The following is a 15,559-nucleotide window of genomic DNA, read 5'->3' as shown; positions in this document are numbered from 1 at the left end:
CTGCCCCTGGAAGGCACGCTGCCACACGATGTCGTGCTGTCAAAATTCAGGGGACAGCCCGGGCCGGCGTGGCTCAGTGGTTAGAGCATCAGGTTCGCTTCCCATCAAGGGCACACATCTGGGTTGCAGGTTCTATCCCCAGCCCTAGGTGGGTTGTGTGCGGGAAGCAACCAGTGTGTCTCTCTCACATTAATATTTCTCTCTACCTCCTCCCCCTCCCTTCCACTCTCTCTAAAAAGCAATGGGAAAAATGTCCTTGGGTGAGGATTAAAGAAAAAAAAAAATGGCCCTGGCCAGTTTGGCTCAGTGGATAGAGCGTCGGTCTGCGGACCCAGGGGTCCCGGGTTCGATTCTGGTCAAGGGCACGTACCTCGGTTGCAGGCTGCTCCCCAGCCCAGGCCCTGGTCGGGGCTCGGGCAGGAGGCAACCAATTGATGTGTTTCTCTCACATCGATGTTTCTCTCTGTCTTTCCCTCTCTCTTCCACTCTCTCTAAAAACACAAAAAACAAAAAAGGGAAAAGAAATTTCACAGAAGAAACAATAGCAACAATGTGGCCTTTTAGCACCTGGGAAACATGATGGTGGATGGTGGATGCTTTGACATTTCAAAGTCCTTAGAGAACATGAAACTTCGAGTTGTTTGCAGCAAGTTATGAGCCAATGTTTGGGCCGCCCTCCGCTCGATCATCCGCTCGATCATCCGCTCGATCACCGGCTCGATCATCCGCTCAATCATCCGCTCGATCACCCGCTGGTGGCGACCACCGTGCGGGGGTGGGGGGCCGCTCTGAAGCTGAACGACGGCGGCGGCGGCACCCACAGAGCCGCCCAGACCTCGGTGCCGAGTCCACTTCCTCGTCTAAAACCCGGGCCCATCGGAACCTCGGCTGCGACCGCCCTGAGCGGCACGGGACCTGCTCCGTCCCCAGCGACTAGAAGCTCAGGGCTTCTTGACACGGAGCTGACCATTTCAACCCCCTGCAAAGCTCGGGGAGCCATGGGCCGGTGAACCATCGCCCCGCCCTGCCCGCCGGCCTGCATCTCCCTGAGGCCCCCCCACGGGCCCCCGGATCGCCCAGGGCCGGAGCCCACCGACCTCTGACGAACAGGAAGGCGCGGTGCTCGCTGACGCCGCCGCGGGACACGATCCGGAGGGTGTAGAGGCCCTCGTCGTCCTTGCTCAGCTGGCTGAAGGACAGCGCGGCCTGGCCTTCCCCGAAGAACATCTGTGTCCACGGGGACTCCTTCAGGAGCACGTCTGCCAGGGCGGGAGGGGGTCGGCACTGGAGCGCTCGCACCTGGGCCCGCGCGCCCGCCATGCCCACGCGGGACGGTCCCCTGGGCTCCACGACCTGAGAGCCGGGTTCGCAAAGAGCCACGAGAAAGCGAGGCACCGACGGGGAAGCAGTGGCCGCCGCACGGGCAAAGGTCCACGCAGGCGGGAAAGGCGAGTCCCACATCACGTGGTTTCCCAGCCCTGGCGGGTGTGGCTCAGTGGATAGCGTGCCGGCCCGTGGACTGAAGGGTCTCGGGTTCGATTCCATACAAGGGCACCTGCCTGGGCTGCAGGCTCCATCCCCGGCCCCGGTCAGGGTGCATGTGGGAAGCAACCAATCATGTGTCTCTCTCACATCCACGTTTCTCTGTCTGTGTCTCCCTCCCTCCCTTCCACTCTCTCTCAACATCAAGGGGAAAACATCATCGGCTGAGGATTGACCGCGTGGAGGGAGGCCCCCGGGCGGCAGCCGCCCCCACTCACCGTCCCGGTACCACTCGGCGCGCGGCTGCACCCGCTTCAGGTCCGGCGTCACCAGCAGCGTGCACTTCAGCGTGACCGTCTCGCCTTCCCTCCGGAAGGTGACCCCGAACTTCTCCAGAAACTGGACGTCAAAGTGCGTGTACGGCACCACGGACGGCAAGGGCACTGCGGAGGGAAGGGACAGGCGGGCAGGGCTCATGGGCTCAGCACTGGGACACACGCGGCCCTTCCCTGTGGCACAGCTGGCGCGGCCAGGGGAGCACGTGGCTGTGAGTGACGGGCGGCGGGAGGCGGGAGGCGGAGGCGCAGGTGTGTCCACGCGTGGGCCTCGCCCGTGGCCGTCCAGGCAGGCCTGGCGCCGCTCAGGGTCTGGGTCCGCTGCCCCTCACCAGTGCGCCCGGGGCCCGGGGCTTGCGGAGAGAGGAAACTATCCTTAAACTCAGAAGGCGGCCCCGGTCTGCTAGTCAAGGGTTTGGATTCGGCTTTTTCCCGATTGAAAGTGCCGCGTCTCACCCCAGGACAGCAGTAGACGATGCAGCGTGGAGAGCTTTTCGAACTTTAAAAAATCTGACCTTTCGAAAATGATTTTTTAGCCCGGCCGGTGTGGCTCAGTGGTTGACCCATGAACCAGGAGGTCACGGTTCGATTCCCGGTCAGGGCACAGGCCCGGGTTGCAGGCTCCATCCCAGTGTGGGGCGTGCAGGAGGCAGCCGATCCATGATTCTCTCTCATCATGGATGTTTCTATCTCTCCCTTTCCCTTCCTCTCTGAAATCAGTAAAAATATATATGGTAAAAAAAAAAAAAAAAAAGGAATTTTTTTAAACCACGTGCTATGTCAGTATATATTTTTCTGCCCAAAAGGGAAAAAAGAGTCGACTTACAGCCAATCGGGAGCCCCATGGAGTGGATCGGCTCCTCTTCCCCTCGGAACCCTGAAAGGCAAGGGGGTGATGGGCAGAGCGAGCCCGAGGGCGTGAGGCGCGCCCCCTCACCCTCCCCCGTCCCCGGTGCTCGCTCACGTTTCACCACCACGGCCGCGTTGGTGGACGCCTGCCCGTGCACATTCGTGGCCACGGCGGAGTAGGTGGCGGTGTCGTCAAAGTTTGCCCTTGGAGAGAAAAAGCCAGACTGTCAGCTGTTCCGTAAGAGCAGGTGACCTGCCTCTGAACACAGCGTCCTGGGAAGCGGCCAGGTGGCCTCGGTCCTTTGTTCGTGGAAGACGTGCCTGAGAACAACGCCAGCTCTGTCCCGGGCCCGGTGTTCAGTACAGACCTGGCAAGGTCCCGCCCGACTTCGTAACAAACGAGGGGCCCGGTGCATGAAATTCGTGCATGGGTAGGGTCCCTGGGCCTGGCCGGCGGTCAGGGACCATCAGGTTCCCCCGCCTCCCTGCCTCCCCCTTCCTTCACTCCCTCAGTGCCCTGCCACAGCCGCCACTGGCCACCCTCCATGTTCCTCGCCACCCCCTGGTGGTCAGCGCATGTCATAGTGAGCAATCTCCTGGTCAAACTTCCAAGGGGACAATTTGCATTTTAGCCTTTTATTATATACGACCAACAGTAGGTATTGCTTTTGTTAACCCTCACCTGACGATATTTCTTCCATTTATTTGTAGAGAGAGTGGAAGGGAGAGGGAGAGACAGAGAACTATGGATGTGAGAGAGACACAGTGATTGGTTGCCTCCTACATGCACCCTGACCAGGGCCAGGGATGGAGCCTGCAACCGAGGTACGTGCCCTTGACCAGAATCAAACCAGAAATCCTTCAGTCCGCCGGCCGACGCGCTAACCGCTGAGCAAGCTGGCCAGGGCTAAACAGCATGTTTCTTAAGCTGCTCGAATACACCTCCTGAGGACCTCACTTCACTCGGGGGACTTTGGTGATTAAATAAAACCATGCATTTGAAAATGCTCTGCAACTTTAACGTGTTTTGTTTGTTTGTTTGTTTGTTTGTTTGTGTTAATCCTCGCCATCCTTGCCCATTGATTTTAGGGAGAGTGGCAGAGAGAGGGAGAGACAGGGAGGAACATCCATGTGAGAGAAACACACCGATTGGCTGCCTCCTACACACGCCAGACCAGGGCCCGGGCCAGGGAGGAGCCTGCAACCAAGGTACGCGCCCTTGACCAGAATCGAACCCGGGACCCTTTGGTCCGCAGGCCGACGCTCTATCCACTGAGCTGCACAGGCCGGGGCTGTATGTTTCTTGCCTGTTCTTCATTGAAAAGCATCCACTGAATTCCCTCTCCTCACAGCCTCCACCCCCCTCCCCCCCCCCCCCCGGCACGGTACAGGGTCCCGGAGCTCTGAGAACCGGGACCCATTGCTCCCGTGCCACCGCCCCCCTTCCGCCGCGGGTGAGCGAGGGGCGGGCCGTGAGGTGAGAGAGCTGCTCCCAGGGAGCCAGGAGGAGCCCTGCCAAGCCCCACACGCCCCCCCCCCCCCCCCCCGCAGCTCTCCGGGGATTTAACCTGCTTTTCACCTGACTCTGCGTGAAGAGGGGAGAGGCCCTAACACTCAGCGCTGTGGGCTCCCCAATTAGCGCCTGGGCTGAGGAGGCCCCGCTGGGGGGCAGCAGCTGGAGAGCCCGGCCTCCGAGCTTGCCACGGGGCCTCTGTGCTGCCCGTGCTCGCGGGCCCTCAGCTCCCACCGGCTCCTGCACAGGCCACAGCCCCCCTGCCTGCTGCCCCCCCCCCCTGCCCGCCACACACTCCCCCCCCGCGCCGCCCCCCTGCCTGCCCACCCTGCCTGCCGCCCCCCCGCCTGCCGCCCCCCCGCCTGCCGCCCCCCAGGGCAGGGGCTGCTGGGACAGCAAGCAGGAGGCTCTGGTAACTTGTGCAGGGCGTGACCTCTCTCGGCCGGAGGTCATGGACGGTTATAAATAAACGCACCTGCCAGAGGGGGAGCCCAGGGGGAGGGTTGCCGGGAGGGTGGGGAGTGGGAAGGGCCGGGCGGACGTTGAGGACACTTTGTTTAACTAAGCACCTTGCCCTGGGGTGACGTGGGGACGGGGTGACCTGGGGACGGGGGTGCTGGCCACAGGCCTCCCGCACTGTGGGACCTGCGCTTCCCCCCTCCGAGGCCACCCAGCCTCAGCGCCGCATGAAGTGCCGGCAGGCGGTGACAGCTGCGGGTCATGTTCCCTGCTGGACGGGCTCCCAGGACAGGCAGGGGCCGGACAGGCTCCAAGGGGCCCCAGCCCCCAGGACAGGCGGGGGCCGGACAGGCTCCAAGGGGCCCCAGCCCCCAGGACAGGCGGGGGCCGGACAGGCTCCAAGGGGCCCCGGGCCCCCAGGACAGGCGGGGGCCGGACAGGCTCCAAGGGGCCCCGGGCCCCCAGGACAGGCAGGGGCCGGACAGGCTCCAAGGGGCCCCAGCCCCCAGGACAGGCGGGGGCCGGACAGGCTCCAAGGGGCCCCGGGCCCCCAGGACAGGCGGGGGCCGGACAGGCTCCAAGGGGCCCCGGGCCCCCAGAGTCCCCGGGTGCAGCCCCGATCCCCCCGTGGGCAGAGCACTGACGTCTGGGCCCCGGGAAGGAGGACAGACACCGGTGTACGTGGCCCGGACCCCTCCTGCTCGTCAGGCCCGGGGCCTCGCCTTGGATGCCAACGGCGGCTTTAAAATTTAACTCAAGTTAGAATTTGAACATCACCACCTAAAAATAGAGAACACCACCTAGGAAGACAGTCAGCCTGGCCTTCCTCCGCAGGGGTGCGATGGGCGGGGAGGGGGGGAGTGGGCGGGGATGGAGGGAGTCGGCGGGGGTGGGGTGGGAGTGGGAGTGGAGGGGGGTGGGAGTGGTTGGGGGTAGGGGTGAGGGTGGGAGTGGGGGTGGGAGGGGGTGGAGTTGTGTGGGGTGGGAGGGGGAGTGGGAGTGGGTGGGAGTGAGTGGGGGTGAGGGTGGGAGTGGGTAGGGGTGGGATGGGAGTGGGTGGGAGTGGGTGGGGGTGAGGGTGGGAGTGGGTGGGGGTGGGAGGGGGAGTGGGTGGGAGTGGGTGGGGGTGAGGGTGGGAGTGGGTGGGGGTGGGAGGGGGAGTGGGTGGGAGTGGGTGGGGGTGAGGGTGGGAGTGGGAGTGGGTGGGGGTGGGGGTGAGGGTGGGGGTAGCGGGAGCTCCAAATAAAACACAGGCGAGACCTTTCCTGGACATTTCGTCCGAGCGTGAGAACAGCATTAAAATTCTGTGGAGAAACAGAACCTGCCCTGGGAGTCCCGGAGGGAGTCTGTGAGCGCCTGGCGCCCGTCTGGGCCCGAGTCCGAGCGGCCGGGGGACGCGGCGAGCCCCACGCTGCTCTCAGCGCTTCAGGAATCCGGGGCCCGGGCCAAAAGACATTCCGAGGAGACAGGTCACTCCTGGAGCAGGAGGCTCCTTCCTCGGCCGCACACCCCACCCCCGGGCCCTGAGCCGCTCCGATCCGATGACGGGGCTCAGCACCGGAGGGTGACAGCTGGGCGCGGCCCCGGCCCTTCTCTGCAGCGGAGTCACAGGCACCCACACCCCCAGTCAGACGAGAGCGCGCTGAGAGAGAGCTCGGCTCGGGGTCTCCTCGCCCAAGGCCTTGGAGCAGGCGCTGGCCGTGCACAGCCCGGTGTGGGGGCCTGGGGTCCGAGCCGCCGCCCACGGTCCCTCGGCCGTCACTGCCCCCAGGCCACCCTGCGCGGAGGCCACTCGTTCAGACTCAAGAGAGGGAAACCGCTTTCCTTTTTAAAACAATTGTTAGGCTGCAGTTCGGCCCAGCGTGGCTCCGCGGCGGATGTCGACCCGGAGCCAGCAGGCCACCGCCTTGGTTCCTGGTCAGGGCACAGGCCCGGGTTGCGGGCTCGATCCCCAGTGGGGGGCGTGCAGGAGGCGGCCGATCCATGGTTCTCTCTCAGCATGGATGTTTCTCTCTCTCTCTCTCCCTCTCCCTTCCTCTCTGAAATTTAGAAATAAAAAATTTTTTCAGACGTCCAAGTCAGGGTCTTGGTTGGGTCCCCAGCATCTAGAACGCTCCTGGCACCCGCTCCCGGCGTCCACTGGGTCCTCTGTGGCCAGTGCCTCAGCCAGGAGGCCAGGCCCCGCTTCTCTGAAGCGTTCACTAGAGAAACAGGGAACGACCCTCGCGGGCTCAGCACCTGCAGCCCCTGGAACACCTGCTCTCACGGACCCGCAGGGGGAGCTGGCTCTGGTGGGAAACCGTCCAGGCCTCGTGGAGGCTGCAGGACGAACCTGACTGGAGGCGGCGGCGAGGGTCACACCCAGAAGGGGGGCGTGGGGGCCGGGGCTGGCGGGCGCCCTGCTCTTCGGGGCTGAGGAACGGCGCCTCCATGGGATGCGGCCCTGGGGGTGGGCGAGGGGCACCCACCCAGAAGTCTAAACTGAGCCCAAGTCTGACAGTCACTGCTCTAACTTTATGATGATCCTATATCGTAAAAGGCTAACAGGCAGATTGTCCCTTCCACCAGGAGTTTGACCAGGGGGCGGGGCCAGTGGCCAACCTCCCGCATCCCTTCCCCCAGCCGGCCCGGCCTGATCGGCCCTGATCGGGGCTGGCTGGGCTGACCCCACCCATGCACAAATTCATGCACCAGGCCTCTAGTAAAATCCATAAAACCACACATTCTAACGCCTGCCTGAATTATTTGCATGGGCACCCTCCTCTTTCCCTGGAAAGGGTCTGATAGAACTTACTACGCACGATTTCCGTGTATTTATATAACACATGTGAAATGTGTGTTCTTATCTCAGTCTCACAGGAACTCCTGAGCAAACGGAGAAGCTGACGTTTTTATGACCCAACTCTGATCATCATTTTCAGACAAAAGGAGCTCGCGACTGTGACCCAGGGTCACAGGCCGACGGGGCCCAGCCCAGGTCGCCGTGTTTGTCTTAATTACCAGACGGTAAGCAGTCAAGTTGTGGAGAATGGGAATGGGATTGGGGGAAAAAAGGGTGAATTGCATAATGTTGTGACCTTTTTGTACAAAATAAAGGCTGTGCATACAGAGGACCTGTGTGTTCAGTGGCTGAGTGTCCACCTGTGAACCAGGAGGTCACGGTGCGATTCCAGGTCAGGGCCCAGGCCTGGGTTTGGGCTCCATCCCCAGTAGGGGGCGTGCAGGAGGCAGCCGATCCATGACTCTCATCACTGATGTTTCTATCTCTCTCTCTCCCGTCCTCTCTGTAATCAATAAAAATGTATTTTTAAAAAGAACAAGAGAACCTCACTTTAGTTTAAAAGCCCGAGACCTGCGTGTGGTGTCAGCGAAAAGGCAAAGCCGCTGGGTGTGAGCAGTGCGAATAATTTGTTTTCTTTGACTTCTCTGTCCCTTCTACATTTTTCCACTTATCATGAGGAAAACATTAAGGTCCTGCGTCTTTGAAGAGTGTGAGCTTAGTCTTGCCCAACCTGGTGCAAGACGCAGCCCGCGTGACCCAGGTGTGAGCACGGCCTTCCGCACCTCACGCAGCCGCGCACCTGGGACCGGTCTCCCCTGAGACGGCTTCTCTGTTCCCAGGCGGAGCCCAGAGGGGCTGGGGACTGTGTGTCCCTCTAGCCTGACCCTGAAGCAGGAGCCACGTAAACGAACTCAGAGAGACCAGCAATGCTGCCTGGGACGTGCATCCATGGAGAGCGGCCGCCCTGAGGTTTGGGACACTGACCTGCCTCAGCCCGCACCTATGCAGCGCTGGCGTGTGCACACGGCCCCCACCTGGGGGTCTCCTACCTGTGGGTCTCCAGCGTGTGCACACGGCTCACCCGTGGATCTCCAGCGTGTGCACATGGCCCTCACATGTGGATCTCCAGCGTGTGCACACGGCTCACCTGTGGCTCTGCCACGTGTGTACATGGCCCTCACCTCTGGATCTGCAGCGTGTGCACACGGCTCACCTGTGGATCTCTAGCGTGTGCACATGGCCCTCACCTGTGGATCTGCAGCGTGTGCACATGGCCCTCACCTGTGGATCTGCAGCGTGTGCACATGGCCCTCACCTGTGGATCTCCAGCGTGTGCACACGGCTCACCCGTGGATCTCTAGCGTGTGCACATGGCCCTCACCTGTGGATCTGCAGCGTATGCACATGGCCCTCACCTGTGGATCTCCAGCGTGTGCACATGGCCCTCACCTGTGGATCTCCAGCGTGTGCACATGGCCCTCACCTCTGGATCTGCAGCGTGTGCACACGGCTCACCTGTGGATCTCTAGCGTGTGCACATGGCCCTCACCTGTGGATCTGCAGCGTGTGCACATGGCCCTCACCTGTGGATCTCCAGCGTGTGCACATGGCCCTCACCTGTGGATCTCCAGCGTGTGCACACGGCTCACCCGTGGATCTCCAGCGTGTGCACACGGCTCACCCGTGGATCTCCAGCGTGTGCACACGGCTCACCCGTGGATCTCCAGCGTGTGCACACGGCTCACCCGTGGATCTCCAGCGTGTGCACACGGCTCACCCGTGGATCTCCAGCGTGTGCACACGGCTCACCCGTGGATCTCCAGCGTGTGCACACGGCTCACCTGTGGATCTCCAGCGTGTGGACACCGTACTTGCTCTCGATCCTGTACTTGCCGGGCTCTGCCGCCTGGCTGATCAGGGTGCCGTTTTTGTACCTGGAGGAGGAGACGTGTGTTAGTGCGAGGAGGCTGGGGTTGTGCCCCCTCCTCGGGTGTCACCGCCCCCTCTGCAGGGGACGCTCAGTGACACGGGCGCAGGGTGAGGGCCACCAGGGCCACATGTCTGCTGTGAGGACAGAGCGGCCTGTGCTGATTGCGAGCGTGGGCGCTGCTCGGCCTGGGAGAGGGCGTCCCCGGTCCCCTGGACTCTGGTGGGAATCGGGTCTGTGTCCTTCCCCTCGGAGAGTAAACGGATGGTGTCGCCCGGCCCCAGACCCCCTCCCTGCGCCTCAGCACAGCCGCGGGCCCACCCTGACCCCCTCCCCCACCTCCATCCTGGCCCGGAAGCCGGCCCTCAGCCTCGCCCCGAGGGCTCATTTCAGAGAAAAAGCCCTGCGAGGCGGGGGTCCCTCTCCCTCGGACGGGGGGGGGGGGGGGGGAAGGGGGGGCGCGCACGTTCACCAGGGCCCCAGTCTCATGCCGTGCCTCCCACGGGGTTCCGAGCAGGCGACGCCCAGTGGTGGGGCAGGCGTGTTCTTGGGCGGCTGCGCTGCCCCCACTGGAGCCCCGCGCGGCCGGAGGCCCACTCACCACTGCACCACGGGCGTGGGGAAGCCCTGCACCGTGAAGCACAGCGTCACGGACATCCGCTCCCACACCGTGTGCGACCGCAGCCGCACCAGGATCTCGGGGGCGCGCCTCATCCGCTCCTCGAACACGTGCCGCTCCCAGGCCAGCGAGTCCTCCGCCTGCGGGAGCGGCCGGTCAGCCGCGGAGGGACACGCGTGGGCAAGCGCGGCCCCCCGCCCTGAGGCCACCGACGCCCCGCGGACGGACGCACCCCAGCCCCCCGCCCCCCGCCACCTCCCGCCTCCCCTGCTCCCCTCCGCCTCCGCCTACCGCCTGGTGCAGGGCGTATCGGTCCAGCTGCTCCCGCGCCTGGGCGCGCGCCAGGTGCACGCTGTCCTCCAGCCCCGCCAGCTCCCGCAGGAAGCGCTCCCGCTTGGCCTCCCCGTACAAGGCCACCTGGGACTCGTACCTGCGGGAGGGAGGAGGGACACGGTCCTGACCGCCAGGACATGGGCAGGGCCTGGTCATGGGGACGCAAGGCCAGCGCTCGGCCAGGGGCTGTCTCACCCGGGAAGCGCCCTTTGTCTTTCCTTCAAAGGGCCTCGGGGTGTGTTAAGCCTCCCCCGCACCTGCCTGGCCCTCACCTGCCTGGCCCTCACCTGCCTCCCCTGCACCTGCCTCCCCCGCACCTGCCTCCCCCGCACCTGCCTCCCCCGCACCTGCCTCCCCCGCACCTGCCTGGCCCCCACCTGCCTCCCCCGCACCTGCCTGGCCCCCACCTGCCTGGCCCGCACCTGCCAAGACAGCTGGGCGCAGGGGGGACACCACCACCAGAGATAAAACATGTTCAGGTTCACCAGGCGTTTTAGGAAGATTTCCAACAGCCCAATCCTCAAAGTGAGTTCCTGGGAACCCCGTGAATTACCCGGCCCCCGGCCATTCGCCGTCCACCCTCCCCTTGCGCCCCTGGGGAAACTGAGGGATGGGAAGTTTTCATAATCCTTTCGAGGTCACAGCAGGTGTAATTGGTAAAACTGAAATGATAAAACTCAAGTCCTCTCCCTGTGCCCACAAGCACATACAGGGGGACCCTTTTCTCATGATCCAACACAGAAAGCCCAGATTTTTAAATGGACCCCTGGTGAGGCGACCCTTCTACAAAAGAAGTCTTCACTTTACAATAAAGTGTGTGTGTTCCCAGGAGGCATTTAAACACACGAGTCGGCTGTTAAACAGTACGGGCTCTTCTCAGCTGCCGGGAACAGACTCTGTGTCTCAGGGCCACTTTCACAGTGAAACCCGTTCACCCGTCTTGTCTCTCCTTCAGGTTTGAAGTGTTTAGAGAACAGAGAAAACACCCCTATTCCACAGCGGGGAGGGAGGGGGGACTCAGATGTGGCGGGAAGCGGGGTGTGTAACTATTTTGATCCTAAAAGCAGCTGGACCGGTACGCCCTGCAGCAGGCGGTAGGCGGAGGTGGAGGGGAGCAGGGGTAGGGTGGGGAGCAGGGGAGGCGGGAGGTGGCGGAGGAGGCGGGGGGGGGACTGGGGTGCATCGGAGGAGGATCCCCACCTGTCCCTCTGGGATCTGAGATGATGTTTGCACTGACTTCTCATTAATCCGTCTCGCTCCTCTGCCCTTTTCCCATGAGCCCCGTCCTCCGAAATGTGGAGTGTGAGGAACCACAGCCCCGCTGCCCCTGCCCCCGACGCGGGTGGAACCCTGCCCGCTGTCCCCTCCTTCTCCCCCACCCCTGCCTCCAATGCGGGTGGAACCCTGCCCCACTATGAAAAACTGACTTGCTTCAGTCCTGCACCCTGACCAGAACAAATCACAAGCTAAGAGGCTGGTGGTGGAAACTCAAAATCAACCTCACACCCTTAGTGCTGCTGCCGTCAGGTGTGACCCTCCTGCCATGCGTGGCGAGGCCGAGTGCCGGGTGGGCCACAGACCTGAGACCAAAGCCAGAGGCACCATGCATGGGGCGCAGGGCGCGGGGCGTGGGGCGTGGACTCTGGGCCACAGGCGCCCATTCTCAGGGCCGAGAGGAACACTGGACCGTATGGCTCTGACTTCACCTCCGCCTGCCTGTCCTCCAGGCTCCCTGTCAGCCCATCCTGTGCTCTCTCCTGCCCTGTCCCGGGGGCGGGGGATATGTGATGGGACCCCGTCCCGGTGGGAGGCGCTGCGACCTGTGACCCAGGCGGCCTGAGGGGACCAGGGCGTACCTTCTCTTGTTCTCATGCTCGCTCTCCTCCTCCTCGGAGCTCACCCTCTTGGCGCAGAGCCTGCAGACCGTGCCGCCCTGTGACAGCAGCTTCTGGCTGGCAGCTCGCTGGGAAGACGACTTCTCGGTGAGAGACTGCTGGGAAGATGACTGGGAGGACGACCGGGAGGACGAGCGCCTTGATGAACGCGAGCAAGTGGGGGGTGTTAGAAAACTGTTCTTTCTATACACACATGCGCACACATACATGCACACCTATACACGCAGTGCACACACATGCAGGATCATGTGTGTGCATGCTTACGGATACATTACCTTTGTGCATGAAGTTGTGCAAATGTGTGCGCACATGTGCATTCTCACGTGTGTACATGCACGCACCCAGGCAGGTGCACGCAAACATGCGCACACAGGCCTACACAGTGTGTGCGTGTACACACGTCCACACACATCCACATGTGCACATACAAGTGCACATACACATACGCACGCGCACACACCTACATCCCTCTGCACCCGGCTCCCCGCACTCAGAGGGACACTGTCACACGGAGCTCCTCCCCCACCCCCTGCCCTGTGTCAGGCTGTGCCCACACTCTGGCCCGGCCCCAGGCGTATATATATCCGAAGGCATCTGAGGCTCCCGCCGCGGTTGGGAGGGGCTGGGAGTGTTTGCCTTTGTTTGTTATGGGGACGGCAACTGGACCCACGGACCCCAGGCATTTCTAAATATAGGGTGCTGGTGACACGCAGGAACCCAAGGCTGGAGGCTGCCGGCCAGCAGCCCAACCTTCCCATCAGTGCCCTGGCGCTGCCGATGTGCTGTCCATGGGCGGGAGCTGCAGGACCCTGAGGGTGCCGGACTTCAGAAACTCCCAGAGGACTTTGGGGCTTGACCCCCGCCGGTGACTCGGAGTCACTTCACTCCTTGTTACATTTACTATTCATGCAGCAGGTTTCCACCCATCGTTCCTCTGCCATCCCATAATTTCTCTGCCACTGGCAGCTTTCCCTCCCATTGTCTTCCCTCCCACTGCCCTTGTTTTTTGGTGGCTTTTTAAATTCCGCTTCTGGAAGATGCGTGAAGGATAAAGTCAATGAGCACTTCCTAAAAAGCCCCCACCCCTCCTGATCTAACCCGGGGTCAGAGTCAGTACACCAGGCTCCACTAGGATCTACCAGGATCCACCAGGATCCACCAGGAGCTACCAGGGCCTACCAGGATCTACCAGGATCTAGAGGGTCCACCAGGATCCATCAGGATCTACCGGGATCTACCAGGGTCCACCAGGGTCTACCAGGATCTACCAGGGCCTATCAGGGTCTACCAGGACCTACCAGGACCTACCAGGATCTAGCAGGTCTAGCAAATTCTACCAGGGTCTACCCGGATGCCAGGTAGCATTCCACACATAGTCCCCTGAGCAGCAGGTCAGCCACATCCGCCTCTGGCATTGAAGAAGGGCAGCAGGGATCATTGCCACCCCGGAGCCTCCCCAACCACGTCACTCCAGGCTCCAGGGGGCCAGGTAAAGCTCCCTGCCTCTGATGTGGGACGCCCATAGCCGAAGTTCCATGCGTCTAAGGCGGGGTGGGGAACGCCCAGCCCGAGGGCCATATGAGGCCTGCGACGTCCTGTGGCCTGGCCCTGCCAAGGCATGAGGGCCGAGTTTATTCAATGTTTGGCCAAAGAGAGCAGGTCATTTTTAAGTGGATAGTTCTGTATGGCCCGCGGGTGATGTTGTAAATGCCCCAATGGCCCCTGGCAGAAAAAAGGTTCCCACCCCTGCTCTAAGCAGTGAATTCCAACTTACATTTTTGCTGCATATTCGTTCATAAGGTATCTTGTCTGAATATTGCGATACGACTGGTCGAAGTGCTTGTGTCTCCTTTGGTAAAAAGGCATGGTGACAAGCGACATCTTGGAGTTCACCTGCGAATAAAGAGTGACGAGCAGCATGAGGCCCTTTCTGAACTAGCCCTGCCATGTCTACCGGACCCTCTACCACGCCTTGTGGCCAAGGGGAAAGTCAAGTCCAGTTAGCCAAACCCACGGGCGGTGAGCGGCGGATTGTACACGCGTGAATAATCCCCGACCGGCAGTCCGGATGCCGAGTGAGGCCCCGGGACCCGATTTCATGCTTTGTCTGCTGCCTACAGTTCGAACATTGGGCCCTCGCCAGTCTGGCTCAGTGGATGGAGCATCAGCCCGCGGACCAAAGGGTCCCAGTTCAATTCCAGTCAAGGGCACCTACCTTGGTTGCAGGCTCCTCCCGGCCCGGGCCCTGGTCAGGTCTCGTGAGGGAGACAACCAATCACTGTGTTTCTCTCACATGGATGTTTCTCTCTGTCTCTCCCTCCCTCTTCCACTCTCCCTAACAATCAATGGAGAACTATCCTCGGGTGAGGACTAAACGAAAAAGAACGCTGGGCTAGGTATTTCATTTTTTTGTTTGTTTTGTTTTTAATCCTCACCCAAGGATATTTTTTTCATTGATTTTTTTTTTTTTTTTTTTTTTTTTTAGAGAGAGAGTGGAAGGGAGGACGGAGGGGGCAAAGAGAGAAACATTGATGTGAGAGAGACACACTGTTTGGCCGCCTCCCGCATGCACCCCAAGGCCAGGGATCGAGCCTAAAACTGAGGTACACCCCCTTGACGGGGAACCAAACCCATGACCCTTCAGGCCTAGGGCCGATGCTCCAGCCACTGAGAAAACTGGCCAGGGCGATGGTTTCATTTAATTGTGAACACAACAGGTATTTGCAGAATGCCTGGTTTGTTCAAGGCCCCGTGGGTGATGAGGATAAAAATAATTCACACAGGTGAGAGAAGTGAAAGCAAACTTGGAATTCGAGAGCAGGGGATGCACAGTGTGCGTCCGGGGAGCAGGGGGTGCGTGTAGCTGAGGGGGAGTCAGAGAGGCCCCTGCAGGGGGCACTGGAGGAGAGCCCCGAGGTGGGTGGGCGGACAGGCCAGGGGGAAGGAAGGGGGGGGAGGGAGGGAGGGAGGGAGGGAGGGAGGGAGGGAGGGAGGGAGGGAGGAAGGAAGGAGTGTCCCTGAGCAAACACAGCTGGGGGAGTCGAGGAGGCGGGAGGGCTCCCTCTGGGCTGGGCCCTGGGAAGCTGAACTGGTGGGGGACCCGGCGGGCCGTGTGCTGGCCCCGGAGGCTGCCCGCGCAGTGCGGGCGAAGCTCTTGGACCCGAGGTCGGACCCGTGTTGGGGACACGTTTCGCCAGCTCGGGCTGGTTTCCTCTCGGAGAGGCCACTGCACCTGCAGGGCCGGAGGGAGAGCCTCCCTCAGCAGAATTCGGGGCGCCCTGGTGTCGCCCCCATCCTGCGCTTACTCGGTCTGCGTTGACTTAACCCTCCAATCTGGCTGCATTTCTGGGCAAAGGAAAGGGTCC

The 15,559-nt window shown here is 61.9% G+C and overlaps 1 protein-coding gene across 1 annotated transcript in view; it reads right to left on the bottom strand.

Moving 5' to 3' along the window:
* Positions 1–15,559, bottom strand: part of MYOM2 (myomesin 2) — a 54,176-nt gene that overhangs the window by 33,682 nt on the left and 4,935 nt on the right. Inside the window, exons 2-10 of the mRNA XM_059685838.1 lie at positions 13,969–14,087; positions 12,156–12,332; positions 10,258–10,396; positions 9,949–10,106; positions 9,262–9,354; positions 2,782–2,870; positions 2,644–2,694; positions 1,761–1,925; positions 1,098–1,259 (exon numbers count right to left, since the gene is read on the bottom strand). Of these exons, the coding sequence (XP_059541821.1) occupies positions 1,098–1,259; positions 1,761–1,925; positions 2,644–2,694; positions 2,782–2,870; positions 9,262–9,354; positions 9,949–10,106; positions 10,258–10,396; positions 12,156–12,332; positions 13,969–14,075 (1,141 nt within the window). The 5' untranslated portion in view covers positions 14,076–14,087. The remainder of the gene's footprint in view (positions 1–1,097; positions 1,260–1,760; positions 1,926–2,643; positions 2,695–2,781; positions 2,871–9,261; positions 9,355–9,948; positions 10,107–10,257; positions 10,397–12,155; positions 12,333–13,968; positions 14,088–15,559) is intronic.

Source organism: Myotis daubentonii, chromosome 2 (assembly GCF_963259705.1).
Source record: "Myotis daubentonii chromosome 2, mMyoDau2.1, whole genome shotgun sequence".
Taxonomy (NCBI): Eukaryota; Metazoa; Chordata; class Mammalia; order Chiroptera; family Vespertilionidae; genus Myotis; species Myotis daubentonii.
Note: the sequence above shows the minus strand (reverse complement) of the source record. Positions and strands in the feature narration are given on the sequence as shown.